This window comes from Melospiza georgiana, chromosome 1 (genome assembly GCF_028018845.1).
Source record: "Melospiza georgiana isolate bMelGeo1 chromosome 1, bMelGeo1.pri, whole genome shotgun sequence".
NCBI lineage: Eukaryota > Metazoa > Chordata > Aves > Passeriformes > Passerellidae > Melospiza > Melospiza georgiana.
This window is the reverse complement of record NC_080430.1, coordinates 131,063,747-131,091,028: the sequence shown is the minus strand read 5'-3', so window position 1 is coordinate 131,091,028 and position 27,282 is coordinate 131,063,747. Positions and strand designations below refer to the sequence as shown.

At 41.4% G+C, this 27,282-nt stretch overlaps 1 protein-coding gene across 2 annotated transcripts; it reads right to left on the bottom strand.

The window, feature by feature from the left end:
• Positions 1 to 1,613: 1,613 nt before the first annotated feature.
• YWHAZ (tyrosine 3-monooxygenase/tryptophan 5-monooxygenase activation protein zeta) lies at positions 1,614 to 26,532 on the bottom strand. 2 transcript variants are annotated; one of them, XM_058029960.1, is made up of 6 exons: positions 26,456 to 26,532; positions 23,933 to 24,236; positions 9,866 to 9,989; positions 6,332 to 6,495; positions 6,147 to 6,242; positions 1,614 to 2,673 (listed from the first exon to the last, which is right to left on the bottom strand). In XM_058029960.1, the coding sequence occupies exons 2-6, from the start codon at positions 24,224 to 24,226 to the stop codon at positions 2,614 to 2,616; spliced, it is 738 nt and encodes a 245-aa protein (XP_057885943.1). In that variant the 5' UTR covers positions 24,227 to 24,236; positions 26,456 to 26,532; the 3' UTR covers positions 1,614 to 2,613. The 2 variants fall into 2 exon arrangements, with proteins under 2 accessions (XP_057885943.1, XP_057885934.1); XM_058029951.1 differs by lacking the exon at positions 26,456 to 26,532 and adding an exon at positions 26,255 to 26,363.
• Between the last annotated feature and the right edge of the window lie 750 nt (positions 26,533 to 27,282).

The window sequence follows — 27,282 nt, the reverse complement described above, 5'->3', positions numbered from 1 at the left end:
GGAATACCTTGATTTCTCCAGGCACATGGAATTACTTCACAGAACCCTGTTACTCAGAACTTCCTTACAGCTGGATAAAGGCTTAAAAATTTTAAAAAGGGCATTTTTCAAGGCACATTGTTTCATCCAGTCTAAGTATTTACCATGCTAGCTGAAAGCCACATCCTTCCAGTAAGGGATGCAGGCAACGTCTTCATTAAAGTGTGTCTAAGACAGAAGTCACATATGCTGCAGAGCTGTGCTCTTTTCTAAAAGTGGATCAGATATCCCCACTGGAATTTTTTTAGTCATGGTCTGTCAACTTCCCTCCCTTCCATATTGGAATGTAGCCCTTTGTTTTGTAAATGTATGTGATGACTGCTTTTTCCTTTTGACAAGTGCTTTCATGTATTAAAGAAGTCATTGTTACTTTTTCCCTGGTGACTGAGAGATGCACCAAGCTCTCCTCAGAAAGCCTTGTTAACCTCTGCCCTCCATACACTTCCCTTTCTCCTGTTCTTAATTGGATTCTAATTTTTATGTACTGTAACAGATTATCACCTTCCAATTCTAGGAATGGTGACTATGTCCCTAACTGCTTTTATAAAGGTGTAAAATTATCCTAACCATTTTTTCTACTTATCTTGATCCTTAAATACCAGAATAAAGGCTCAGATGCTTCTGGAAATGGAACATCATGGCCCAAATGCAGTGATGTAATTAAAAATAGCGGAATACCTAATTTGTAAAAGTAAGATCTGTAACTTGCTAAAGTCAATTCCATGTGTAAATGGGTAAGGCCACTGAGTTCATGTTCAGTGAGGTGGTTCAACTGTTTCCTCCAGGTATCAAGATTAACCTGGTAACTTTTAAACCCAGTGAAGTGTATGTAAACCTAGAAAATACTTACACTGTGCTTACAGGTGCAGCTCAGTCAAAAAAAAAGCCACATAAGCTTCCCTCCTGTTGACTACTAAGTGTAACATTAATATTTGAATACAATTGCATTATCTTCCAAGATCCTCAGTACTTGACAGGGATATGACACTTTGAAAATCAGTGTCAATTTCTCCCTGTAACTATTTCAGTTTCACACCAAGTATCCACAAATGCTGTAGTTAGTCTGAATACCATGGATGCACACGTCCCTGGGGATGGGGAATGCAAGAGCATCATTGCTTAATCACTCTTTTCCACCAACTTTTCCACCAACTGAACTAATGTCTGAAACCTCTGGACAATACAGAAGCTCCCGCTCAGTTCTCCTTTAAAGACACAACAGCAGCAAGCAAGAGTTTTCCAAATAAATAAAACTATTCCAAAAGTCAGCTCTTAAAGAAGTTTTTAGCGCCTTTTGCTCTAACTCTGGGGACCATCTATGTTAAGGTATCTCCAGAGCTCCAGTCAGGAACAGACAGAATGCTCAACCTAAAAGTTCTAAACTAATTAATTAGAACAATCTTAAAATCAGATACAGGGTATTCAATCTCAACTTCCCTAAAATGGACTAAATACCTAAATATGTATTACAAATTTCCATAACAGAAATACAGTTTCATATTGAATTTCTGTCTAGTACTGCCATTCCTCTTAAAGGTGCAGGAAGACAGATGACATGAAATCTACACCCAAGGTAGTTGAAAAGTCCATTCATAAAACTTTTATTCCACTTACATCAACTTAATACACATGTTCTGAACAGTTATGCTTGGATTGTTCATGAAAATTTCATAAGACATTAAACAAAGCTAGCCATCATCTCAAGTTATTTCCCTGTTAACTATTTTTACAGCACATGCATGTTAGGCAAGTATCAAAAAAAAAATCACAAAAGCAAAAAACCTAAAAAAGTTAAATACATGGGTTTTTGTTTTACTGCTGTGCTCGATATACAGTGTCATTATGAATATCAAGCAATTCATTTTTTACTGCATCTTTACTTGTACATTTGTTCTTAGGTTGCTTAAACCATTTAAATACAAATAAAATGTGTAGCAAAAATAATGAAAGCAACAGCAGGTAACTTTACAAATAATGGAATGTGAACCGTTTCTCTGTCCTTCTCTAGAGAAAGCTGACTGGGTTATCAAACTGCCTTAAGGAACACTTCAGCTGCAATCAAAGATGTACACTTGATTGGAATATTCCACAGATGTCACATGTTCCCCTGACATGCAATATCTATGGGACATCAGTTTCTTCACAGCCATGTGTGCTCCAGCTTGGATATTCAGACTAACTACACCTGTGGCTGCAACATTGATTATCCCTTTTTTCCATCGTGACAGACCAATATGCAAGCAGTCATCTTTGCCTGACATAGAAAGCTGTTTTAACACTGGCCTTGTGGGAAGCCACAATGTACCAAAAGTACTATGCCAAACATGTAAAACTTGTATAAAAATTTCACAACCCTATATTGGCCACCTCAGATGAAAACAGATAAATTCCCCAAATGTTAACTGGCTCTATTCCCCTAATATTAAACAAAACCACATGGGAAATATAGAAATCCAAATAGAAGTAACATAAACCTGTCAAATCGTAAACAAAAACTATTTGTGGGACAGCATGGATGACAAATGGTCTACTGTTTAAATTTCAGAATGAGGCAGATGGAAATTGGAAGGCTGGTTAATTCTCCCCTCCTTCTCCTGCTTCGGCTTCGTCTCCCTGGGTATCGGATGTCCACAACTGTTTAGGAAAGAAAACAGAGTAACAGGTACATTATTATACATTTATTACTAATAATTAGTAAGTAATATTTAGAAAGAAGGTCTATGTCTTAATAATAGCAACTTCTAACAGGTTCTACTAAGCACTGTGGAGAAAAATAAGGCACACAGTAACATGAATCCATTTCTTGGCTATGGAAGATGGAAATTCAGTTCTAGGCAACCCAACCCCCTACACTGCATTTAATGAGCAAGTTTATGAACAGTGAAAACCCAAGTATCAAACTCACAGGGCTCACTAAAATACAACTAACAAGCAGGCAAGAATCAGGCCTACAGAGCAGGTAAGTGAGAATCAGGAACTTACAGTAATTTCTTTCTCCTCAAGCAAGTTTTACATGCCTATCTGAAGGTAAAGCTTCAGCAAAATTATCTCTCCACATCCAGTGCTACAGCAAATGTTACTTTTTCTTCAGAACAGGCATATGAAGGTTTTCTCTGTCTTTTTAAAGCCCAAAATATTTCATAAAAGTCTCTATCCCCTGGCTCTGTTCAGTTAGTTGTGCTCCCCTTTAGCAACTTTCAGAACACTGAGCTGCCAACTTGGCAGGCAGGGCAAGGATGGAAGAAAATCAGGCTAAGCATGCACTATGCACAAAATGTTATTTTCAGCTCCATAAAATCATACTAAGGAACCATATATCAAGATTAAGTACCAGCTAAGGAAACTGAGCATCAGTTCCAGAGTAACAGTCAGTGCCAAGAAATTATTTCATGAACCAAATTATCTCCATGCTGGCTGCTTCCAAGCTATTCCCAGCCCAATATCATTTGTCATCTCTCACTTTATGGAGTTAGAGAAGCATTAACCAAATGATTCATGCCCTACAGTATAAGCTGGTAAAAGGTAAAACCAACCATTCTCTTCACTGACAGTCCTGTACCAATGAAGTCTTTACAGAATGCCTTTATTTTTAAAATCTATCCTCAGAAACATTTCATGCTTTGAGGAGCAGAAGGCAACAATGAAACCTGTACAAGACCAGTAGCCTTGTCCTTGCTCTGAACATAATGCATGGCATCTGCACCTACTCTTCCTTGCTGAAGGCATTAAGCAACAAGCTATTTTACTGAAGATAACAGCACACCAATAGTCTGCTTCTAGACCTGCCCTGCAATCTTTAGTACATTATTGTATTACTAGATTACCTGAATTCAGTGCTATTCTTGTAAGGAGAATTAATAAGAACAATTCTATCATATTTTATCAGAATTCAGAAACCAGAGGTTTGTATCCTAAATCATCACCCCTAGAATACAGTCACAAGAGCAATTTAGGATGGAAAAGACGTTCAAGATGATGAAGTCCAACCTTAAACACTGCCAAGTCCACATACTACATCTACACAAATTAAATAATTTCAGGGATGGTGACTCAACACTTCCCTGGGCCACCTTGCTTGACAACCCTTTTAGTGATGAAAATTTGCCTCATGTCCAATCCAAAATGCACATTCATTAACACAAAAGGGCCTGAGTACTAAGAAAGGGGCATTACTAATTTTACCAATTGAGACACTGAGATCAGTTTAACCAATCTGCTCGGAGTGGGAGGGAAATGCCTAGGAAGGACTGCCTTTTATTTAATAAAAGAAAACAAAATTTCATAACACAGCAAAGAAATTACCTAGCAATTCCAGTAAAACAGATTTTGATGATATGTTAAACAGCCTTCTGAACACTTTTCTGCCTTCAGTCTCCACAGAATGAACACTTCTTTAGCCATACAAGACCCGAGGTAAGACAACCAACAACTGAGGAAAGTGCAACTAAACAGAACTGATCAACATGCTAAATCTCTGTCTAAAGCCCACCTACCTCACACTTCACCACTTGCATAACTAGCAAAACAGACCTTTTTTATATTTATGAAATTCACTGTAGTCTGTCAGTCATACACATATCAAAAGTTATTTTCTACCTCAAGTAGTTGTGGATAAACATGGAATCAATTCACTCGTACAGATCACACAAAGCATTTAAGGCAAGACACATCACTCATTTAAGATTATAGAATCTTGCATCTGTTTACAGCTTTCTCCTTGCAATGGAAAGCTCACATCAATTTTCAGACCTACTACCCTAATTCACACACTATAGTAGCTCAGTCTGACTTCTGTTCTTGCGTGAAACAATTTGCTTTCCAACTGCTATGACAACCTTTACATTATTTTTACTGGGAAGTTAGCAATTAAAGTCAGCTTCTCTCCTCTTTCAAAACCACTCATTCAGAGGGCAGCTCTTGAGCAATCCCACTCAAGGGGACAGTACACAGACACTGAGAGCAATGCCAACCCTCTATCTGTCTCCAATACAGAGGTTGAGAAATCACTTCCATTTGTTTTGTAAGCAACAAATGGAACAATAACAAGTAGTTTTTGCAGCAATGTTAAGCTGCCATTCCCATGGAAAACACTCAAAACAAAAGAGAAATTAAATGTTAGATGCAAAAGCAGAAAGTATGGCAACTCCAGGTTTTTACAACTGCACAATTTTACTTGTAGTTATTTTTAAAGCAGTGCAGCTATTTTGCAAAGGTCTCTGATATCAGAAGCACAAAGTGTTAACAAGGGGCTACATGAGGCAACAATAAATATTTCTTATTTTTTAATTTCTTGCTTGCAGCTCTTCTCCCCACAGATCAAGGAGTGAATTAAGCCATCTAATTACACTCTTGCGTGTTTGCTCACATTTAAGTTTCATTTGCTTTAGATGTTTATCTTTGTCAGTTTTAAAGTTCAAAGTACGATAAAAAAATCCCACACACAAGATGCAGATTTTGATTATTCTGACAACTTACACCACAGCTGTGAGTCCAAGGAGGAAAAAAAAAATTAATTAAGACAGTTATGTTACAACTGCCATGGAAATAGCCTGGCTAACATCAATTTCCATTTCAGCTTTACCAAAATTAAAGCCAAACAAAAAACCTCTAAACCACAAGTCCTTAAATGGACTTGCTAGCTTTGTTTCCAGTTTTCATGTAGAATCTCTTCCTTGCAGATACTTTAATGCAGAATAAGCTATATGAAATTTGACATAAGCTTTAAGAGGCAAATGAAACTGTATTCTCAAATGCTGCTTAACACTGGGTAGTGGGTTTGATAGTCACAGTTCAGACTCATCATTTAAACATGCTAGATTCCTTGAATAAAATAATCTGGAAAATGTGGTCAATTTGTCAGGAAATCATGTTAATTTTAGTATAGACAAAAAAAACCCCAAAACAACAAAACCAAAAACAACCAAAGCAAAACAAGAAAAAAAAAACCCAACGAACTAGGTAGGAAAAATATTTAGCTCAGAAGGATGATGTACTATAGACTTGTTTCTGAGTGACAGACACAGCTCCATGGCCAGGAACAAAAAGGACACCTTCAAGTGCCAGAAGACCAATTCTGTAATCTATTTGCAAACTTTGATGATACTCACTGTCAAATTGTCTCTCAGTAACTGCATTATTAGCGTGCTGTCTTTGTATGACTCTTCACTTAATGTATCAAGTTCAGCAATTGCTTCATCAAAAGCCTAGTGTTATAAAAACAAACAACTCCATTAGCCATGTGACAAAAGGTTATGCAAATAATTTCAATGGAATTTCCCCCTCTTTGACTTACCGTCTTTGCAAGGGAACAGGCCTTCTCCGGGGAATTGAGAATCTCATAATAGAACACAGAGAAGTTCAGAGCCAGACCTAATCTGATGGGATGTGTTGGTTGCATCTCCTTTTTACTGATTTCAAAAGCTTCTTGATATGCCTGTTGTGATTGCTCCACTATCCCTTTAGGGAAAAAACAAACACAAACAAAACCCACAAAAAGTCAGTAATTCATGCACTGTATGCAGGATACAATCAGGACTGTGTTCACACTTGCATGAAGAAACCATGTCAGGAGTGAACGCCTGTGAAAGAGCACTTCACCTAACAAGTGGCTATTTAATAAAAATTTTATTAAATTACATTTTCAAATTATTAAAAAGGAGGGAAGTTGTTACTGACCAAAATACAGGTTTGAGTCTCTTCCCAATGCCCTGTGACTACTTGTATTTACATGATTGCAGCAGTTTTGTAGCACTGAAGATAAAACCCACCACATACTTGATACAGTACCACACTATCAATGTCTTTAAACACTGCAGTGCATTAGAGAGCCACATTTTAGTCACAGGAAACACTGATGACCTTTGCCTGTCATGCTGAACCCTTTCAGAAACAGACATCTATGAGTCTCCATTCAAACTGCTCGGCAAAGATGGTGTGGCATACCTTAAATCAAATTAAGTATGTATTTTTAAAAAGCTTCCAACATAGTTCTATTTCCAGTGCAGATATGGAAAGCATTTTTACCTAACTTAGAAGTTCCAGTACCTATAAACTTTGAGGGAGAAAAATTAATAATTTGGGTCCCTTATTTTAGAGATCAATCTCTCGTCACTCTTAACTGGTTCAGTTGTACAAGTTATTAAGACTTGGCAAAAACCAGCAACCACAATGTGTATATGAAGATTGAAGAGCTCAACAACAGTTTCCTTTCTCACTGAAGGCACACGACCTTAGAGCAGGTTCTGCCTGCACAAGTCAGAGATCACGGCCCAACACAGCCCACAGGCTGCAGGGGCCAGGGAGCCACTGGATGCTGAGCACAAAGGGGCACTTGTTCCTCAGCTCTCCACCAGCATCTGAGAAAAAGGTGGGCAGAAAGTCATCCAATTCAGATGCAAAATGGATTCCAACCCTAACATTTCTGGATCAAACCAGAAATGCAACCAGCCTGATGTCTGCAACAGTGTAGTCACACGGATTCAAAAACAAAGAATTATAAGGTAGACTCAAAAACACAGCAGGATTTAAGTAAGGAGTTTTCAGACTCCAAGTCTGAAAACAACTGAATACTAATACTCAGGATGTCTATGCAATCACCATTTGTTCACCTTTAGATAGTTACAAAAATTAAAGCATCACATTGCTCTCTTCCACATGGAAGAGTGAGGACATGCACTGCACAGTTCATCAACAGTGCTCTCTCTGCACTCACCACTAATAATGGAATGTTTCAGATTAAAGAGATGCCCTAATGTGGAATATGACCAGAAGTTAGTACATTGCAGTTGAGAAGAACTAGGTTTACTGCAAGTAAATTTAGAAATTGTGAGAAATGTTTAACTCCTCTCACAATGGAAAAGCCTTAGAAAATGGTGCTGTTTATCAAAGGCAAAATAAGAAGAATGAAAAACAACTAACTTCAGGAAATGAAGCTGGGAATTTTATTTTCTAGTAATTTTTCTTTAACATAATTTCAAAGCAAAAAGCGTATTTTTTCTCCCTATTTGAGAAAACAGGTTACCTTTTGAGTTACAATTCAGAGCACTTAGTGCATAATTCGATGTATTCTGTTAATTTTTAAATCAGTCACACAGTATTAAAAAGGTTTTAACCTTGAATTCTTTAGGAAGTGCAGCTCCAAAGTTAAAGGATAAAATGGAGTGAGGTACCTGCTTGGCATTCCTGTCTCCTAGACTGCCGTAAGGAAGCCCCAGCCGATAAAATAAACAATGTGGTTTATGAAGATAAAAATCCAATTCCTACTATTGGGAGCTTTATATTGTTGCTGTATTTAGTGCTCCAACTCAAAAGCCATTCTTTCCTACACTGCAGTTATCAACTGCTCTTCTTCAAGGTCACAGACAACACATACAGGAAAAACATGTGACATGAAACACTGGAGGGGGATGAATTGAAAAATTGGAAACCCACCACACACTGCTCAGCCAGGAGACTGGGTTAAATAAAAATAGACTTTAAAAGCACTTTAAACAAAGATTTTCACAGTCTAATTTTAGAGCCTGTTACTTAATCCTCAATAGAAAAAGAAACTTTGGGACTCAAAATATTGTACCTCCTATGCATTTGAACAGAGATGACTAAAATTACCAAAGGAAAACATGGTAACTCTGTATAACAGATCTAAAGTACTGGTAACACATACAATTCCGCAGTCACTAGGACTGGCTCAGTTTGCATGCAGTAAACTCAGAAATCAAATCCAGCCTTACATACTAAGTATGAGGATCTCTGTGTAACTCCCTATTATCCAGCATGCTGGGAAAACTGGGCTTCACTGTGTAATGTGGATATAACACATGCCAGTAAAGATCTATCCCCCTGAAATTATTCCATGTCTGTTTCACATCTCTGCCAGGCTCAATCTAGTGTGGGGTCCCACAGCCGCTGTTCTGCGCACACTGGGGGCTTTAGCCACGGGCTGCAGGTGCTGCTGAGGGCAGAGTGCGGCTGCACAGCCCAGCACTCCTCACCCCTGTGGCTTCCTGCATCCCCAGGGCAGCCCAAGGCAGTCTGACACAGCAGGCTGGCTCTGTGCTGCTGTGCTGCTCCTCAGGGCACACTGCCAGCAGCCCTGAAGTGGCTCCAGGAAACAGCCTGGCACTGTTTGCAGCGAGCTGCATCTTGCTAATGCATTGCTCTCAACTGAAGGGGACTCTGCACAGAGGCAGCAATGCTGTCAGGGTGGCTCCCACCACAGCAGGAAAGGAACTCAATATGATGAGTACCTAATATTAACTTTTTAAACTAAAATTAGGTGAAAGCAACTTACCTACAATTGTTACAAGCTTACATGAAAATATAACAAATTTGAGAAAACAGAATACATTTGGACATTATCATGTTTACAGAAGAAACTTTCCTAACAGTAAGATTAATTTTATTAAACCTTTTCTCCTCCAGGTTGTTTCTAGTATCTTTGCTCATTGAACCTATGCAGACTTCTTATATTCTGTAGAAATGCAGGAAGAATGGCAAGATTAAGAGGTAAAACCCCTAAGATTCAGCCAGACAGAAATGCATAAACCAGTGCTTCAGTGGTAAACCAGATACATGCATATGGAAGTTGGAGACAATTTCAAGATTTTGTGCCTCAGTGTCGGTTTTGTGCCTCCATCAGCACATACGTGAACATTTCTGTAAGTCATGTGAAACCCAACAATCTATGATATTCCTTCAGAAAACAGGAAGCCTATTACTAAAGAAATTTACATGCAAATCAGAATTACTCTAAAATGAGGGTTGTGTCACTACCCCACCAAAAACAATCTAACTGGACAATGTTTATCTACAAGGTGACATACAATACCTTTCTTGTCATCTCCGGCAGCAACCTCAGCCAAGTAACGGTAGTAGTCTCCTTTCATTTTCAAATAGAAAACTTTGCTTTCTGCTTGAGAAGCATTGGGGATCAAGAACTTTTCCAACAGAGACTAAAAGGGAAACAAAGAACACAGTGTTTTGAACATATGCTGAACCAACAATTCAATTATATTTCCATTTATTTCAAAGTCAAGACAGCTTCACTTCTTGCTTATTTTCTTCACATCCTACATAACACAGTCAGCTAGAGAACGTGTTCTGGATTCCAATTCTAGATTTAAAAAGAATGCTGCATTGTGTGCCTTGATGGGGAGAAGGAGGCTGTGTCAATTTAGCAGATGAGTTTTGTATGAACAAAGGATGGCTTTTTATAAATCACTATACAGAACTCTGGCAGAAATAAGGTAGTCCAAAGACTCTGGGCAGAGGGTATACCATGGAAGAAAGCTTGCATCCCCAAGATACAATAAAAGGATTTGATATCATCAGTCACCAAATCAGAGACCTAATATTTTACACACACAGGCAATAAATAAGCTTCCTTAGCCCAGCTCCCATTAACTTTAATGCTCCACTGGCATTCCCAGCAAGAAACCACAAGGTGAACCTGTATTCTTGCATTTCCAGACAGCTAACAATCTGACATTCAGCTCTGCAGCACTTCTATCTGACTTTATGTGCTGTCCTAACAGGTATTTCCATTATCTTCTAAAGCAAAGTAACTCTCTAGAGTCACTCCACCAAATTCTCCCCATGGGCTGACATTTAAGACCAGGTTTTTCTAGATTATTCTAACTGCTTGTTAACATAGCAAGTTAACATAGTTGAGGCAGTCATGTAATTTAGCAAGAATTCTATTATGATGAAAAAAAAAAAATCACTAGCTTCAACACATTCAGTCAAATTAAGGTACAGGCTTGTCAAACTTTGTGATATTGAGTGCTTGAAGTCAGACTCTAAAAGAAAAGCCAGTTATTTAAAAGTCAAAAAAGGTACAGCACGCCTGAATAGTCAGAATTCAATCAGAAGGCTGTTACATATATTTGGTGAAGGCTATGCAGAGAATAATTTTTAAAAGAGGCTTTAGTACAGATTTTTGGCCATTTTTCCCGTATAAATTAGATGAGAGATATTGCAGTTTTGCTTCACTTTTTTAGCTTTTACTTCCAAGGATACCACAGAAACAGAAAAACTGATTTAGTTCCAGCTTACAGAATGATGGCTGCTTAACAGCACTTTCCTCTCAAGGAATCCATCCAGCAGGTTAAATGAATGTCTCACAGGACACTGCTGGGATAGGCTGCAACCACTGCACTGTGACATGGACACCTGTGAGACCTGCTCTGCCTACCAGCCCAACTATTAAGCTACAGAAAACTGTAATTCACAGAAAGAGCAAGAAGAGCAAGTCTGGTCTTGGTTTTTGTTGTTTTCTTTTATCAAAGTACTGCTAATTCATTTATATGAATAATGAATATTTATCGGTCAACTCAAACTTGCATGAAACTCCTCAAAATGAAGCGATCCATCACAGCATCTCTCTCATTTCTATTGCAGCAGACAGATAATAAAGAAATCAGGCTGACAGACATGAAAGTCAGACAAGGTTCAGCCATGCCTATGCTACAATGAGACAAAACCTGTAAGTGGACTTTCTTTAGTGGCTTCAACATAGTGGATATATTTGTTAACATTAGGCCTTTTCAGTACTGTGGGACTTGGTATATAGCTTCATTTTATAACCACACAGGGAGACACTGAAAAATCCTGCATGTCCTCACTTCCCATCCAAATGACAGCAGAGACAATTCCTTGGCAACAGAAGGAACTCAACACAAGCCAGTCAGCAGCAGAAGTATTTTTCTGGAGACAGTCAAAAGGGCTGCTGAGCTGCCTCCTGCCAAAGGCACCCTTCTGAGGGCATCCCACCATGCCAGGAGAAGGGTTCAGAGCCAGCTCTGTCCCAGTGAGGCTGGGATGTAGCAGGAGGCCAGCAGCTTTATGGGTCACACACCTCAGCTCTCTGTGGCTCCTTACACACTCTGTCCTCATCACTAGAGAGCTTCAGGGTTTGCTGCTATGACATTTTCATCAGTGCCAAGGACCTCCAGTGACAACTACTGAGAACAAGGCTCCTTATCAGTTTTTGTCTGTGAGACTTCAATTAAACCAGTGTGTCAGTTTGAACTTACACTTCTGGCACAATGGGGAGTTGCCCTTCTTCTGCATCCACCATTAATTGGCCAGACCAAAATATTTTTAGTGACTCCAGACAGAGAAATTATTCCTCATCCCTACAGAAGGTCATTTGATTAAAATGTACAGCCCTACTCATTCACACAGCAGGAACAAAGCTCCAAGATTTAAACTTCACTTAAGATCACAAATGAGGTGAAGTTGTTTGCAAACTGCATGGGTGAATTGCACCAGTAGACAGATAGGAGGGAAGACTACTAATTATCTTTTTAAACAGACCAACACCAGCAGGGCAAAATGAGCTTGAACACTGTAAATCTTGTACTGCAAGAAGTTCTAAAGCCATACTGAATGTCAAAGACTGATGAACTGAGAAAATCCCTTTGAACAGCTATTCACAGAATATAGCCAATGCAGAGACTCCAAGTCAAACTGCACTGGGAGCTTACTCATATTTGGATGAAAGAGTCTATTCTACACAAACAACACGTAGGACTGGTGTGCCACGTATCTCTGGAAGAATTTTATTTATGCCAAATACTTCATAAACAGCAACAATAAACCCTGCAAGCAGGTGAATATTTAAAAGCTAACATGTGACATGATTGAAAGGAGATCCCTACCCTATTATTTATTTGGTCGTATAAATTCAGTTTCTTCTGTTTGTATTAGTCCATATATTTCAGAATCTATTTTCTTTTACTGGCAGAAGTAGACACAGATCACTCCTTTAAAGTTAGCCTGAAGATTCAGAGTACAGATTTATCCAAAAGAGTGGCTGTGAAAGCATAACCTGCATGGACACTGTACGACTACAGAAAGCCAGACAGGTAAGACCAATGAAGCTACTAACCTTCTATCTGCCAACACAACAGCTTATGGGGAATACTGTTTATCTTGTGGCTTTTTCTAAAAGGTTTAACTGCAAAGCATCTCTGGAGGATACATTTTTTCCACAAGGAGGAATATCTAGGTATTTAAGTTCTGTTGATAGGTTGTTTTTGCACAGCTGATGTAGTACCAGCAATACATGGCCACCTTCTGTCTCCCTTACGAGTTGATAGGGCAGTGTTTATCAGTATAGAGCTGATCACCATGCAGGCCACTGAAGCTGGAGCAGCTAGTCCCAGACTGGCTCAGTTAGGTGATCTGCATCACTGCAATGCATACAGCACCCTGACAACTGCAGTCCAAGCAGCCCATGTCTATTATTAGATTATGTGTAGTTAAGGTCTCATGCTTGTTCATGATGTTCCTTGCTACCATGTGAAACTCCCATCCAGGCTGGATATATACTAACACATGGGCAGTTAATTACAGCAACTGGTAGGAACAGTTTTCTGAACAAAACTAAACAGTCCCTGCCTTTGAAACCCCCCAAGGAGACAGCAGTAATTGTCAGAGCTTTTAATTTGACAGCAAGAATCTAACTGCTGTGAAACAAACCATACCATAGTAGTCAACTAGGCAGATCCAGCAGCATTTTAGAGCACTTTTCAGCCCAAACCTGCTACACCTTGTACAAGTGCTTCTAGCACTTTCTGTAAGTCTTTTCAGAAACATTTAATGGGAATTACTTTAAAAAAAAAAAAAAGATGTACTAAATCTCACTATCAACTCTTACTAATATGCTGGCTGTTCAAAGATCAGGCTTCAGCACTTCACACCTGCAATTCTGGCTATGACGAAGCCAACAGCTTTCCGCCTCTCTGCACTGGCCAACAAACACACTCAAACTCAGATGATGTCAGCTGTGCCCACATACCACTGGCAGGATTTGGAACATTCCCTCACCCTCAGCAAGTACTAGAGAAAAGTCTTGGTCTCCAAAGACATACCAGACACTGTCAGCACACAACTTGAATTATCCTGATGGTGAATTTCAATCCTGGCTTATTTTAAACATTAAACTGGAGAGAGATTGACTTCTTTCATTCTTACACATATTCTACTGCCTGAACAGGATACAGTCAACAGCTGGCAACATGAAGTACATCATATTTTGAGCCACTTTGATGAAAGGCTTTTCATCAAGGCTCCTGTGGTTTTGCAAGATCAAGTCTGAAAGGTTAAGAGTTATCAGACTTAGGAATGTGAAAGAAGCTTAACAAGTAGTTACCAATAAACCCCAATAGCCAACCTTCTCCTAAAATTCTGCCTGCTTCTTACTGCAAGTGGACATGCTTCAGCTGTCCAACTGTGGTGAGCCCTGCAGTTGAAGACTGGAAGCCAACACAAATACTTGAAGAGTCCTTTCCTTGAAGCCTAAAACCACTCTTGTTTTAAAAGCATTTGCATCTTTGGCAAATGACATCTGTGGGCCAGAAATATATTCCCAAATCCACCATAAGAACATAAAATTAATTGTATTTTAATGCTCAGTTTTACCTCGTTGCTTCTAGTTCAGTGCTTATTTCTCTTTATTAAAGGCTTGGTCTCTGTACATGTTATTGCCTAGAAACTTTAGATAATTATTAATGCACTAGAGATGATTGCATCAACAGCTCGATTTTCTATTTATAGATTTCCCTCTTGACAAGCAGGAAAATAAGAACAGTCATCAGATTCTAGGAAAATGTAGGAGCAATTAGTGGATAATACACAGTTAAAGTACTTGGAATGAGAAGCCTTACTTTTAAATATGGAAAAATTAATTATTGAGATATTGAATTGAATAAAAACACTACAACTATAGGAGAAATAAAAAATATATTATTCTTGCACAAAAGAACCAAGGTGCAGAATGGGAAAACTCAAAAGAGAATACACTGATAAACTTTAGGTACTTTAAATACTATCAGTTCTTCTCTGAAATAACCTGGTTTTTTGTATACTAAATAAGTAGTCTTTTTGTTTTCATTCAGTATCAAAAGACACCTAACAATAGTTATGCTTTTTCTAATTTTGAGAATGAATTACACAAGAGTACTAGCTGAACTTCAACTCACTTGTCACCCCACCCATGGTATATGACATAGGGATGAAGATGACATGGAAGAACTCTTGTTTTTTAAATTCATGAAGGACAAGAAAAGCTGTCACTATTAGTGGCTGCTGAGGCACTGGAGATCTCTGCTGAAACATCTGCTGAAGAAGGAAAGCAGCCTGCAGCCTGTTCTCAGTACCAGTTATTCTTTCTTCCCATCAAATTGGCTGCCCACAGAAAAAGCAGCAGAAGTTTGAGAAAGGTGACAAGGCTGGCTGGAAGACATGAAGTGAGAAGCACGACCCTCAGCAGGAGCGGAATTCAGAATTTGGGACAATGGATCTTAAAGGGGAAGGGAAGAATTTGACTGTGAGTAATTTGCAGTGTTTATGCAATAGGGGGAGATGTGGAATTGCTAAGAGCAGGAGAAAGGTACACTTGGATTAGCAGTTTCACTGTAGTCAATCTGGTGAAGATCTAAAAAGGAAATGAGCAGAGGAAATGAAGTCTGAGTAGCAAGACGGTAACTGAAAAAAGATCTAAAAGGACTAATGGACAGAAGAAAATCCCATATGACAGAAAAAATGGCAAGAAATTTTAGTTTATACAGAAAAGTACTAGTAAACCTGTCTAAATGTGCTCCTTTAGAAAAGAGAACAAAAGCAGCATCACTATGGGCAGGTGAAGGAAACATGGAAGAACACCCTGAAAAATCATCTTCATGCTGAGACACATGCTGGGAGAGAGATACAAGTCAGTTAGAAGCAGATGTAGGCACAAAAATGCATACAGGGTGCTTGGCATGGACACACCACTGGTCAGCAAGACAAGAAGCACACAGCACCTGAGGCAATGAGGAGCAGAATCTCAGTTCACACTTTTACAGCCACACGTAGCTCCCTTTGCAGATCTGCCTTCCCCAACTCAGACCACCATGCCCTTTATTAGCTAGTTTCTTCCACTGTTTTGCTTTCCAATTTGTGTTTATGGCAAGGGAGGCAAGTGTGCCTTATATCAGGATACACTCTTGAGATAATTCAAAAGATTCCTCAGGTGTTTCCTGCTAATCCTTATTGTTTTCTACCAAAGCATGCGTAACAAACATGACAGTGAGGGAATCAAATTCTGAAGCACAGGTAAAAATACCTCCCCAATTTGGTAACCCACTCTGAGGAAAGTCATATGAAAGGCAGCAGCTGTAAAGACACTTAATAGAAAAACATTAGGATTAAAGTCTTAATATTTTTGATGCATCGCTATAGATCTTAATAAACAGTTTCCACTGAGGATCAAAGTCAGTATGTAATTTTTACCTGGGCCTTTTTTTCTCAGCACCACCTCATTAAACTGCTTCTTGAATACTGGGGACTTGCATCAAAATAAAATGGTACCAGATGCATCAATCATTATTCCTTTCACAACATCCTCTGTGAAACTTGAGATAATAAAAAACCGAAACCAACTGACTTGGTTAAGAATTTCTGCCCAGGATGTAGGTCTCAGCTACAGCTATTGCAGCTGTACTCCAAACCAGAACATTTCTTAAGACTCCACAGTTTTGGTCTCTAAACAAATACTAATAAAACTCCCCATAAATATGATGCAACACTTTTTATCCTTGCTCAGAAATAGAAGCAGGAGCCATTTATCTTTTAGCAGCTCGCACTCTGAGCAGATTTCAAACCTCCTGAAGTAGAATATGGATTGACTAGGGGCTCACTATACATACAGTGTTAATAAAAACATTCTATCAGGAAAAATGCCATTTTAGCAATGTAAACCTAATCTGTACTAGGAGAAAATGACCAGTTGAAAGATCAGATTACCTTTGTTGAATCTTTTGTAACATAATCACAAAGGGTAATATCCAGAAAAAAACCCTACCACCAACAACTGAAAACTTTTCTCAGCCTCATGTGAGATGCCTTACAGAATCACAGAATCAAGTAGGTTGGAAAAGACCTCTGAGATCATGGAGTCCAACATATTATATCTGATAAAAAGAATTTACTGTTGGTCTCAGCAGAACATGACTTTTTTATTACTTCCCTTTGAAGAGGCACTGCCAATCTTCTGTCAGTTTTCAAGAAAAATAATCGACTGCACAAAAGTTAACATCCAGTTAAAAAAAAAAACTTTAAGAAATAATCACAATCTTAATTCTGTTCAATCAACTTCAATAGCACAAGCTTTCCCAAGCTATTTAAAAATGGTAGTCAACTACTGCCTGAATGGACAAGCAGCTTCAGAGGCAGGAGCTGACGTGTGCCCACAGCAGAGTACAAGTAAAGTGTTTGAGAATCTGTTCCAGAAACGCACTCCTGTCACGTGTGGGGTAATGAGACAGAAGTTTCCAGATAAAACCAGAGACAGTGCAGCATTTGACTGTACAGATGTGCAGAGATAATGCACTAACTCTGCTCATATTCTAAATTTTATGTTTCTATCACTAACAGTTTCCACATGCACAAGAAGCTGATACATCAGCAATGCAGTGTTTCTGCTTCTTAGATTTCTAAGCAACCAACCAGTGAAACAAATGCAATTATCAGCTTCACAAAATTTTAAGTACATGCAATGAAGTTCTTCCTTCAGCAGCACAAAGAAGATGAAGAGTTACCTGTCACAGGTGACTAAGCTATCAACTTACTTTATTTTGCTGTTTAGAACTGAGTATCAGCAGTAGGTACATAAAGTACTTGAACAATGAAGGCTGCTGTCAAATAAAGCAAGTTGTTACTCTGATGCTTTTGAACAATATAAGCACTCTGTACCTTTTTACTGTAAATCAAAGCAAATTATTAAACATTAATGCCAAATGACATTAGTACAGCAGGCTAGTGGTTATAATAAAGGTTTCTCCTACCTGCAATAAATGCAAGAGGATGCAGATACATGTACATATGTGTTTACAAATGTGCAAGCAGAGTTAATGTAAGAAGTAGCTGCATTTATGCCGAGCACCTTAGCTGATTTTATGATAAATGGGAGCATTAAATATATGTGTCAACATTATGGATGCCCTTCTTGCTAAGATTAGAATAAATTAAAAACAACACAAGTAATCTCATATTTAAACTGATCCATGAATGATGATTTAATTATCAAAGATTCAACAGTTTTGCAACAGTCTAATCACTCACAAAAGTAAAGGAAATTAGTCTAGCTTAGGCACTGCTTTCACTGCAGGCAAATAACAACAACAACCAAAAAAAAAACCCAACAAAAACCAAACCAACAACCCACACCAAAATAAAAAACCAACAGCCAAAAAAAACCCCAAACCTTAAAGGGTGTAGCTACAATCAGGGAAGTGAGTGAAATAATGAGGTTGATACCAATTGCCTCTGCTTCCTACCTTCAATTCATATGAGCAATGATACCAACCAAACCCTCACTGAAAAAGCCAGGCTTGTAGAGTTAGACAAAAGCTTAAATTATAACCACTCTTCTAAGTCAGCAAATCCTGGCTACATTTTGCTCTGCAATATATAAAAGCTCATTCACAGAAGCATTTGTGAACCAGAGTACTCACATATTTTTACAGATGTCACTAACACATTACCAATAACTATCTTTTAGCGCAAATTTTAACAACTTGAGATGACATCTTGAGTTCCATGTCCAGGTTTGAGCTCCACAGCACAAGCAAAACAAAGATATACTGAAGGGACTATGGGGCTGGAGCCCATGAGGGACAAGGCAAGACAGAGAGATGGGTTTCTGCAGCCCAGAGAATTCCAGCAGATCTTACTGCTGTGTTCAGCTGCCTAGAGACGGTGGAACCAGACTCTTCCTTCAGGTCTACAGTGACATCACGGGAGAGAGCAGACAAGTTGGAACTTGAGAAGCTCTGATTCCACACAAGTATTCTTTCCTTAACAACATGAACAAATATTAAAACAGCCTGTGGAATCTCCATGCTTAAAGATTATAAAAATGTCACTGACAAGGCCTTGAGCAAAGTGATCAAACTAGATCCGTTCTAACCAGAGGTGAACACAGTGACCTCCCTTCTAACCTCAATTCTTCTGGGCACCTAACTCCCAGATTTCAACACATTAATCACCCCTTTCTGACTGACATTCCTGCAAATAGAAGGTTCTACAAATGTCTCCCCTTTTTTCTGAAAAAAATGACACAGAACTCAAAGACAAAGTGCAGTAAAAAATAAAAAATTAAGCAAGCCTGAAGGAATCACAGAACTGAAGGTACCGATTTTCAGTCAGAACACAATTTTCTGTTAGCAGCAGATATCATAGCAAGAAGGTTTTGTGGTAACCTCAGTCTACAGGTTAGCTGTGCACTTTAACGATCAGGAGGACACACTGAGCATGCAGTGCCTGAGTTTTAAAAAGACAATTCTCACATGTGCATGTCAAAAAACATAGGGCTTCTTGTAGGAGAGAAGACCAAATTTCCCAACCCTATCATTAAGAATTATTAAACATTTTATAGAACTTAAGAGAGTAACTTATTAGATGTTTGCAGGCAATAGAAAATAGTTCCACAGTAATTTGAGAATAATGGCAATAGGCATTAATTCTGTGGTATGCTCTTTAAAAAGCCATTTAGATGCATTTGGAATGGAATTACACCCCCTTCCCCCAGTGAACTGCAGCCCCGTGACAGGTTACTAAACATTCTACTCCCCCTCTCAAGCAACATACATAAAAAAGATATGTAAACCTAAAGTCACTAATCTGAGATACAGCTGAACCTTCTGCTCTCACAATTACCACTTCTAAAAAGCAAAGCATCCATAACAAGTGCAAAGAAGTCACAAGTATGAGCACACAAGGAGTACGTTTTTAGGCTTCTGAGGTGAAATTTGGAAAAAATAATGTAGTGAAGAAAGCAAACAATTCATCTTACTGGACAGTTCTAAACAACACCATTAACCTGCTGCTTTTCTGGCAGGAAAGGAGTGGGGGAAAAGTGCTGAGCAGCACCAATATGTAACAGTAACTCCAGAAGGCTGAAGGGCAGCCAAGGTTTGCACAAGTTCTCCAGACCTTAACAACTAAAAGGGAAAAGAAATGGTGAAAGGGTGCTTGGGTACTGCCAGAGGAGATGTACTTAGGGCATTTCTGCAGTGAACTTGGATTGGGAAGACTGGGCATTGGGCAAGGACGTGGGAACTGTCACATACTGTGCACCTGGAGCACATGCAGGGATGGCTGCAGGATGTGCCAGCCTGGAAGAGTGCAACTGTCTGCAATTATATCCATACTAATGCACAGATAGCCAGTCATGTTTTCAACTATTAGTTTACATTTGGCTCATGTAAGAGACTTCCTGAAAGCTACCAGAGCTCTTGAGAACATCTAACATACATGCAGTACAGGGTGTTAGCTATTCAAAGACCTCTCCATTCTTCTCTGTATTTCAGAACCCTTGTTAGCTGAAAAACTCAGCTTACTGCAGATTTAATTTGAATCACTTCAGTTACAACTCACTTCTCTGCTAACAGCAGTTTAAAGAAAATCCACACCTGTTATATTAATAACGATTTTTATTATGGAAATGACAAATCAAAGTTGACTATAGATCATTATATTGGCACTTTAGACAGACCCTCCTTTCTACTATAAAAACTGAAACAGAACTTGAAGCACACACTTAGCTAACATGAGGAAAAGTACTTATCTAAAGCCTAATTTCCTGTATCAATTGGAAATTTTCTATAATACTCAAAGCACTTTTCAGATGCTCAAGTATGGCAATGTACTTCCTTACACAGAGCATCACACACACTGCATTACTACTGAAGAATCTGGAAATATACTCTTCATGGCCACAGTGCAAGGAACTTGTACTACACTCAATGTGCCATAATTATTTGATCTTTACCAGCACTACCAGACCAACTCCAAACTAGAGCTGGTTATATTATGCTTTAAGATATTTAAATGCATATCTGACAGAATTGGTGCTGGAACAAGATATTTAAGAGGTCTCTTCTTCGTACAGCAGCACTCTGAGGCTGCAGGAAACGAGGATGAGCTCAACTCTTTTGTAGAGTTGTAGATGTACTACATGGCAGGCTGAAGAAAAAAGACTCAGGAAGTGGCAAGGATGCAGATGCTGTCTTTTCCTGTTGAAAGGACAGTGTAAAGGAGAAAAACAAACATTTGTACCTGACCACATAACTATTAAAACTTTTATCATTGGGCCCAAGAGGGATGAAGCAAGAAAGAAGTTTGTCAGGGATGAAGCAAGCAAGAAGTTTGTCATTAATTGCTCCTACTCTCTCTGTAAATTAGTAGAAGAGATGGAAACAAAGCCCAGGTGGAGTTTGGTATATTTGGTATCTACAGGATTAGAGGAGCTATTTCTTCCAGTACACTAGATTTCATTCCAATAAATGAGGGAAGAGAGCAGGAAGCTGCAGAGGAGCCAGCTTTGGCCACACTCTTCTAGTCACAAACACATTCTCTAAATTGCCTTCCTCCCTTCAACACTGAAGTTAGGACTGCAGTCATGCTCAGCTGTGATGTAACACCCCGGAGCATTAAACATTACTTAAGACACTAGCAGACAACTGAAGACACAACAACAGCTCAGAGCCACAGCTTCAATAAAAGATACAGAAGTTGCAGAGCTGCTTTTGTACTCTAATTCATAAGGCTCATGATTAAAAGCTTTGAAAGTTTAACATCTCAGGTCTTATTACATAATGGTATACATCACACCAATTAAGATTGGGTAAGCCCCACTTTTCACTTCTGTAAACAGTTATAGATTAGATTTATGCTGCATAAAAGTGACAGAGTTCCTCTGAAAATAACCCCAAAAACTAAACCAAACCCTAGTTCTACATTTGCATGTAGCATTGTACAGACTCCTGTGTTCATGGTAAACAAATGAATCTTACCACAGTTCTTTGTTTACTCTGTTAAAGCAATAGTCACCCACATTTCTAGGTAAGAATGAACATGCATAGAATACTTCAAGAAAGAAAACAAGAGTATAGTTTTAAACATAAATCTAAATCTTCAAAGCAATTGGCAACATCAAAGGTAGCACATGTCATTTAAAAGTATTTTTATATCCTATCATTTGAATACAAAAGTTGTAATTTTTTTCTTTTTAAATGCAAGTCTAAAAAAGTAGTTTTATTACTGCTAATCACTGCTTAAGGCATTGTTTCTTCTGGACAGTAATTTTTCTTTAATGTATTAAGAAAACTTGGACCGGTGATGTTAAAAATTAGTCAGTCATTAGCTTCTTAAAAATAGTTGCCTGTCAAAGAACAGTAACTTCTTTGAATTATGTATGTCTCATTAACACAAAGAGAAATTCAAGTCCATTTTGAGATTCACAAGATTTAACAAGATTCTCCACCCATATTCCTCCCCTCCCAGGCACTCTAGTTGCAGCAAACTCAAAAGCTGGGTTTTGTTTTAGTTTCTGTATTTAGCATGCACAATAAAAGCTAGTTTCACCTTAACGTGGTTCCCATTATCAGACAAAAAAATTAATTGCAAACACTAAATTCTTCTAAGGTTTATAAGCCCAGATTTAATTAAAATAATTTCTTAAACCAAAATGTAGCTTACAAAAGAAATTTCAGACCCTAAACTGTAAGCATCCACCCCCACCCCAACTTTCCCATTAGTAAAAAAATTAAAGAAATAACAACCATTTAGAATGCCAGATTTGATGCCAAATGATCCTCATTTCCTTGGCTTGAATAGATGAGCCACCACTTTACAACGCAAGTACTAGTAAATCAGTTCTTTCCTATGAGTAAGTTCTGCATTTTATTTTCAGAGTAGAAGTTACAAGAGCTATCCTTACACGAGATAAAACATACAAAATTGGGTGTGTTACAATAACCATAGCAGCCAGCCTGAACTGGAAGCCAAGGCTCCATGCTGACTCTTACAAACCCTTAGAGAACCAGCCTTCTAGAAGCTATCACCACCTGTATAATTTAGTTATCTCACACATCAAGCAAAATTTATGCTTCTCATTGATCTTAACATTCACATGGTATCAGACCTTCAGGCACTTAGCTATTTAACATTCCCTCATGCTGCATGTCATTCTGTCACCGGCAGGTGATCCCTTGTCACATATGGGATGACAGCCAGCAGCATCCACAGTGCAGTGGACAACTCCATTGCTGACACACCCTCTACCTCACAACCGGCTGTAGGACTGAACAGCTGCTCCCTGTGTGCTCACTGCAGCACCACAGGAGTGTGCAGTTGAAAAAAACTGACAATCCGGAATAAGCATTTGGAAGAGGTTTGGATTTCATAAACCAACCTCCCAGTGAAAATACAGTGTTGCTTGCTGTACACATGCACATATTAAGATAACTACAAGTCTCAGAAAATGCCTAACTTGAACACCCTTTGAGTTTGCTACAAAAAAAATTTTAAGTTTAAGCAGGTATCACAGCATTTCTACTGCCTCTTCCTGCAAGCAATTTTCTGCACGGCTGAGTCATAACTAACATTACATCATCTTACCCAGGGAGGGGCACAATTTCCGTAGAGTAAGAACTACCTCTTACAACCACAGCAGCATATTAAAATTGCAGAAATTGAAGAGATCTTAGGATACAAATACTGCATTAAAGGGGAAGGGGCACTGGGGGGGGGAGAAACTCCCAAACTACACCTGTACACAGTTCAGTCTCAGGGAAATATGTTAACCTTTCATAAATTCTACTACTTTATGTACAATAATGTTTCTACATGCCTCCAAGTTTATTAGCATTCATAACTATAATTTGTATATAAATAAGCAGCACATTAGAGGGAAAGAAAAACTCAGACATTTTTTTTAAACCTTATTGTCAGAAATAGCACAGGAGACCACAGCTTTACTGACAGACTAGAAATAGTCCCAGAGGCCCAACACCATTTACTTTGCAACTCTAAGTAAAAATGGATCAACAGTTTCATTATTTCTCACCAGCACATCATTGCAGATGTCTCTTAGCTCGGTCTCAATTTTCTCTCTGTATTCTCGAGCCATCTGCTGTTTTTTCTCAGCGCCTTCCGTCTTTTGTTCAATACTTGAGACGACTCTCCAGGATGACCTACGGGCTCCTACAACATTTTTATAGGCAACAGAGAGAAGATTCCTCTCTTCATTGGACAACTCAGCTCCTTGCTCAGTCACAGATTTCATGCAACTTGCCATGTCATCATATCTTTCAGCCTGCTCAGCCAGTTTGGCCTTCTGCACCAGCTCATTTTTATCCATGTTGATATTTCTAAAGAGGAAAAATAGTGAGGCATTATTCAGACATTGGTCAAGGACAAAGGCGTTTTAACTTCATCGGCAGAGCAACGTGTATTCTCTAGTTTGGAACTGTAAGAGGTACAACTGAAATCCAGCACAGAGGGCATACTAGCAGCACTGGCTGCTCAAACACATGGACACATGGAGTAGAGAGTTAGAGCCACTGATTCCTCATGAAAAACTGTAAACTTTCAGAAGTATGTTATTTTAATAAACACAAACAAAAGCATCCAAAGGTGAACCAAAACAAAATAATTTCTATCTTATGCCAAAAAATTATCCTAATTCTTGCCACCACTCTTTCGTAAGACTACATTATCAGTGCAGCAAAACTGACAAAGAAAACATCCAATAGTAAGCTTTCCACAGGAGACAACCCAATAAAGGTTGGACAAAGAATACCAAGGAACATTCTGAGCCTTAACAGAATTGGTTACATGCAGAGGTACTTCATATAAACATCTGCAAATTAAATCCCACACTGGATGTTAAGAAGTCACAGTGCAACAAATATCTCAATTGTGAGCTGTACACCTTCTCACAATGCTAACTCCCTTTGCCAAAATGGGAATCCCCATTATGGGATGTTCTGTGTCAGGTATTGCTGCTCGGCCCGGGAGGCTGTACTTTCACAAACAAAAGAAAATTTTACTACTTAAAAATAAGACGTCAACATCAGTATTTCAGATAGCACAACTGTTCAGAAATGCTTCATAATCTCTCCTATCGGCACTTAAAAAAAATTTAAAAAATGAAACTCTGCTAAACAGAGGTATTGAGAATTTCTTTTGACAGAGGAAGAAAAAATACTTCTCCCTGACTCCCCACCCTTCTGTGTATCCTAACTTGATAATCTGGAGGAATTGATAATGTGCCTTGCGGATACATTATCCTTTAAAGTTTAACAAGATTATTAAAGCATGAACCAGTTTTGGTCATGAGTACTTTATCCATTTCTGTATGTTCCCCACACCCCAATCAAATATTTTCATTTTTAACCACTTTTGCCATTATACATGACATTAGGAGAAACAATGGCAGGGCTATGTTCCGTCTTCGGGAATAAATTAAGCACATTTTAACACTGCAGGTAACTGCAAGTTTTAACGGCCGCCGTCCCCAGCAGGGAGGCACAAACCGAGCGTTGGCTGCCGAACGAACGCCCGTTCAACAGCTCGCCCACACCGCGCGCCGCGGGGTTAAGGAGCCATTTTAAAGCAACCGTATGGCGGCGGTGATTTACCGCTCGCCGTGACCAGGCCAAACGTACTCGCAATGCCGGCCCCGCCGCCAGCCCTCGGGGCACCGCAGGCTGCTGCGGCAGCATCCCCGGGCGGGCGGGTCGCCTGTCGCCCCCGCGGGCTGGGCGCTGCCGCGGCTCCGGCACGGCGAGCGCGGTGACAGCAGAAAATGGAGCGGCCCGGGGGCGGGCGGAGCGGAGGGCGGGGCGGGCGGGCGGCCCCGGGGCGCTGCGGCCGCCCCTCCCTCCCTCCCTCCCTGCGCCGCGCCCGCCGCGGGGACACCGAGCGCCGCGCCCGCCGCCTTTGTCACGGCGGGTGGGCGCCGGAGCCCGGCCCGCCCCGATCCCGCTCCCCTCCGCCCAGCGCCCCCGGGGAAGGATGCCGCGTCCCCGCCCCGGAATAGGGAAAGCCCGCGGGTCCATCCCCGGGGGATTCGGCGCGGGGGAGGGGAGCGGCGGAGGAGGAGCCCCCTCCAGTCCCGGGGGAGCCGCCGCTCTCGCCCGGACCCCTCGGCCGAGGCGGGGAGGATGGGGGGGGAAGGCCTGGGCGTTGAGGATGGGGGGGGGTTGGGGGGGGCTAGGCGGAGGGAGGGAAGCGAGAGCGGCCGAGGGGCGGCCGCCCCGACTCCTCCGCGCCCGGGCAGGGCTCCCGGCCGGAGACCACACCCGGCAGCGCCGGCCGCCCGCACCCCGGCCCCCACCCGGCGGGGGCGGCACTGCCCTCCCTGCGGGCATGGGGTCGCCCTCACCTGTCGCCCCCTCCGCCGGCGATTCCCTCTTTTTCCCCGGCGGAGAAAGGCCCTCGTCGCACCGCGCAGCGGCCCCCGCGACCTGTTCCCTCCCCGCTGAGCCGCGCCGGGGGGAGCAGGGCGATGTCCCCCGGCCGCTCCGCTCAGTGCTCCCAACTGCCGCGAGCCAGAGGAGCCGGTTCTGGGCGGCGGCCCCGTTACCTGTGCGCGGCGGGCGGGCGGGCGGGCACGGGAGCGTCGGTGCGGGCAGGCGGCCGGCGCGGACTGTGCGGCTCTGGCGCTCGCGGCGCTGCAGCCTCGCTCGCTCCCTCCCTCCCTCTCCCGGCGCCGCGCACGGGGCGTCTCCGCCAATCACCGCGCCGCTCCGCGCGGGCCGCGCGCCGTCCGTGACGTCAAGCGGCGCCATGGCAACGGAGCGCGAGGGCGCGCGCGAACCTTCCCTTCCCCCTCCGCGGTCACGCCCAGAGCCGGTGGCGGCCCCACCCGCGGGCGCGCGCCTGCACCCCCGCCCCCACCCTCGAGGCGAGCGAGGCGTCCCGGGGCTGAGGCGCGTTCGGGTCGCGTTCCGCCCCTCCCCTCCCGCAGCACCGGCCCCAGCCCCACGGGGACACCCCCGCGCCCGCCCGTGGGCGGTGGAGCGGTGCCCGCGCGTGCGGCACGGAGCGGGGGCGGCAGCACCGCCTCCTCGTGCGGCCGCGGGGTGTGCGCGGATGTCACCGCCGCCCCCCGCGCAGCCCGGGCGGGCTCTCCAGGCTTTGTGCCGCCCTGAGTCTCCCAAGTACGCCCGGCGAGCCCCGTGCGTGGCTGGGTGGCCGAGCCCCCAGGGTGGTGGGGGGCCAGGAGTGTCCCGGCACACGCGCGGCTGCGGGACGGCTCCGCATCGAGCCGCGCCCCGGAGCCTCATCCTGCACCGGGAGCGCGACCCATGCTGGGGGTAAAAACGAGAGGGCCGGAAGAGGACGGGGGGCCGGGGATGGCGGCAGGGCCCTGGGAGACCCCCGGGGCTGGCGGATGGGCGCTCGGCGGCT

Excerpts from the sequence above, each read along its gene's own strand:
- YWHAZ (XM_058029960.1), bottom strand. The coding sequence starts at position 24,226 with ATGGATAAAAATGAGCTGGTGCAGAAGGCCAAACTGGCTGAGCAGGCT. Across the intron at positions 9,990-23,932 it reads ACATCTGCAATGATGTGCTG|TCTCTGTTGGAAAAGTTCTT; the intron begins GTGAGAAATAAT and ends TTTCCCTTTTAG. Across the intron at positions 6,243-6,331 it reads CCTGTTCCCTTGCAAAGACG|GCTTTTGATGAAGCAATTGC; the intron begins GTAAGTCAAAGA and ends TTATAACACTAG.